Source organism: Mirounga leonina, unplaced genomic scaffold, assembly GCF_011800145.1.
Source record: "Mirounga leonina isolate KUSES-001 unplaced genomic scaffold, KU_Mleo_1.0 Mir_454, whole genome shotgun sequence".
NCBI lineage: Eukaryota > Metazoa > Chordata > Mammalia > Carnivora > Phocidae > Mirounga > Mirounga leonina.
Window position 1 is genome coordinate 6,570,821 of NW_023270763.1, and position 1,003 is coordinate 6,571,823.

Consider the following 1,003-nt stretch of genomic DNA (forward strand, 5'->3'; position numbering starts at 1 on the left):
ATTTTAAACATATAAAAAATTATGGAGAATGGTCCAGGAAATACCCATGTGCACACCTAGACTTAATAAATGTTCTAATGTTTTTTCTAACCATGATCTCAGAGAATGGATTAGGTACCATCAGGATAAAAGTCTAGACTTCCAGGCATGGCTGCAACTGCAGAAACTGTCATGTTAAGTGTAATCAGGTCTATTTTCCCCACACAGGTTTTATGATGGGCGACAGCCTGTGTTGGCTATCACGGATCCGGACATGATCAAAACAGTACTAGTGAAAGAATGTTATTCTGTCTTCACAAACCGGCGGGTAGGCATTGGTTTAGTCTTAATTCACAGACTGACTGATTGATGGATTGATTTATATAGCTTTTATTTTGAAATATTTTTAGATTCATAGGAAGTTGTCTCGGGAGGTTCCATGTCCTGTGGCCTTCAGGCTATTTCCCCTTAGGTAATATCCTGCATAACTATAATATAGTATGGAAATGGAAACTGACATTGGTTCTAGCCACAGAGCTTATTCAGATTTCAAGTTTTATGTGCACTCATTTGTGTGTGTGTGTTGCTCTCTGAATATTTATCTTACATGTAGATTTGTGTATCCACCACCCCAGTGACGTTACAGGGCTGTTCCATCACCAAAAAGTCTCCCTCTTACTATTCTTTTATAGGCACAGTGTGAGCTTGTCTCTTATTATCTCAGGGTTTTCAGCAGAGCACACAGTTTTGTTTTGTTTTTGACAAGGTCAATTTATCCTTTTATCCTTTTATGGGTTGTGACTTTGGCATCAAGTTTGAAAAATCTTCACCTAGCCCTAAGTCCCTAGGATTTTCTCCAAGTATTTACTTTTTTGTTTTACATTTAACTATATAGTTTTATGTTTTATATTTATGATGTAAATCCTATATGGTTTTATGTTTCGCATTTAAGTCTGTGATCCATTTTGTGTCAATTTTTAGTGTTAATTGTGAGGTGTGAAGTGTAGGTCAAAGATCTTTGTTT

General features: G+C 36.4%; 1 protein-coding gene across 1 annotated transcript in view; it reads left to right on the forward strand.

The window, feature by feature from the left end:
* Nucleotides 1-1,003, forward strand: part of LOC117999383 (cytochrome P450 3A12) — a 93,066-nt gene that overhangs the window by 58,074 nt on the left and 33,989 nt on the right. Inside the window, exon 2 of the mRNA XM_034988445.1 lies at nucleotides 208-307. Within this exon, the coding sequence (XP_034844336.1) occupies nucleotides 208-307 (100 nt within the window). The remainder of the gene's footprint in view (nucleotides 1-207; nucleotides 308-1,003) is intronic.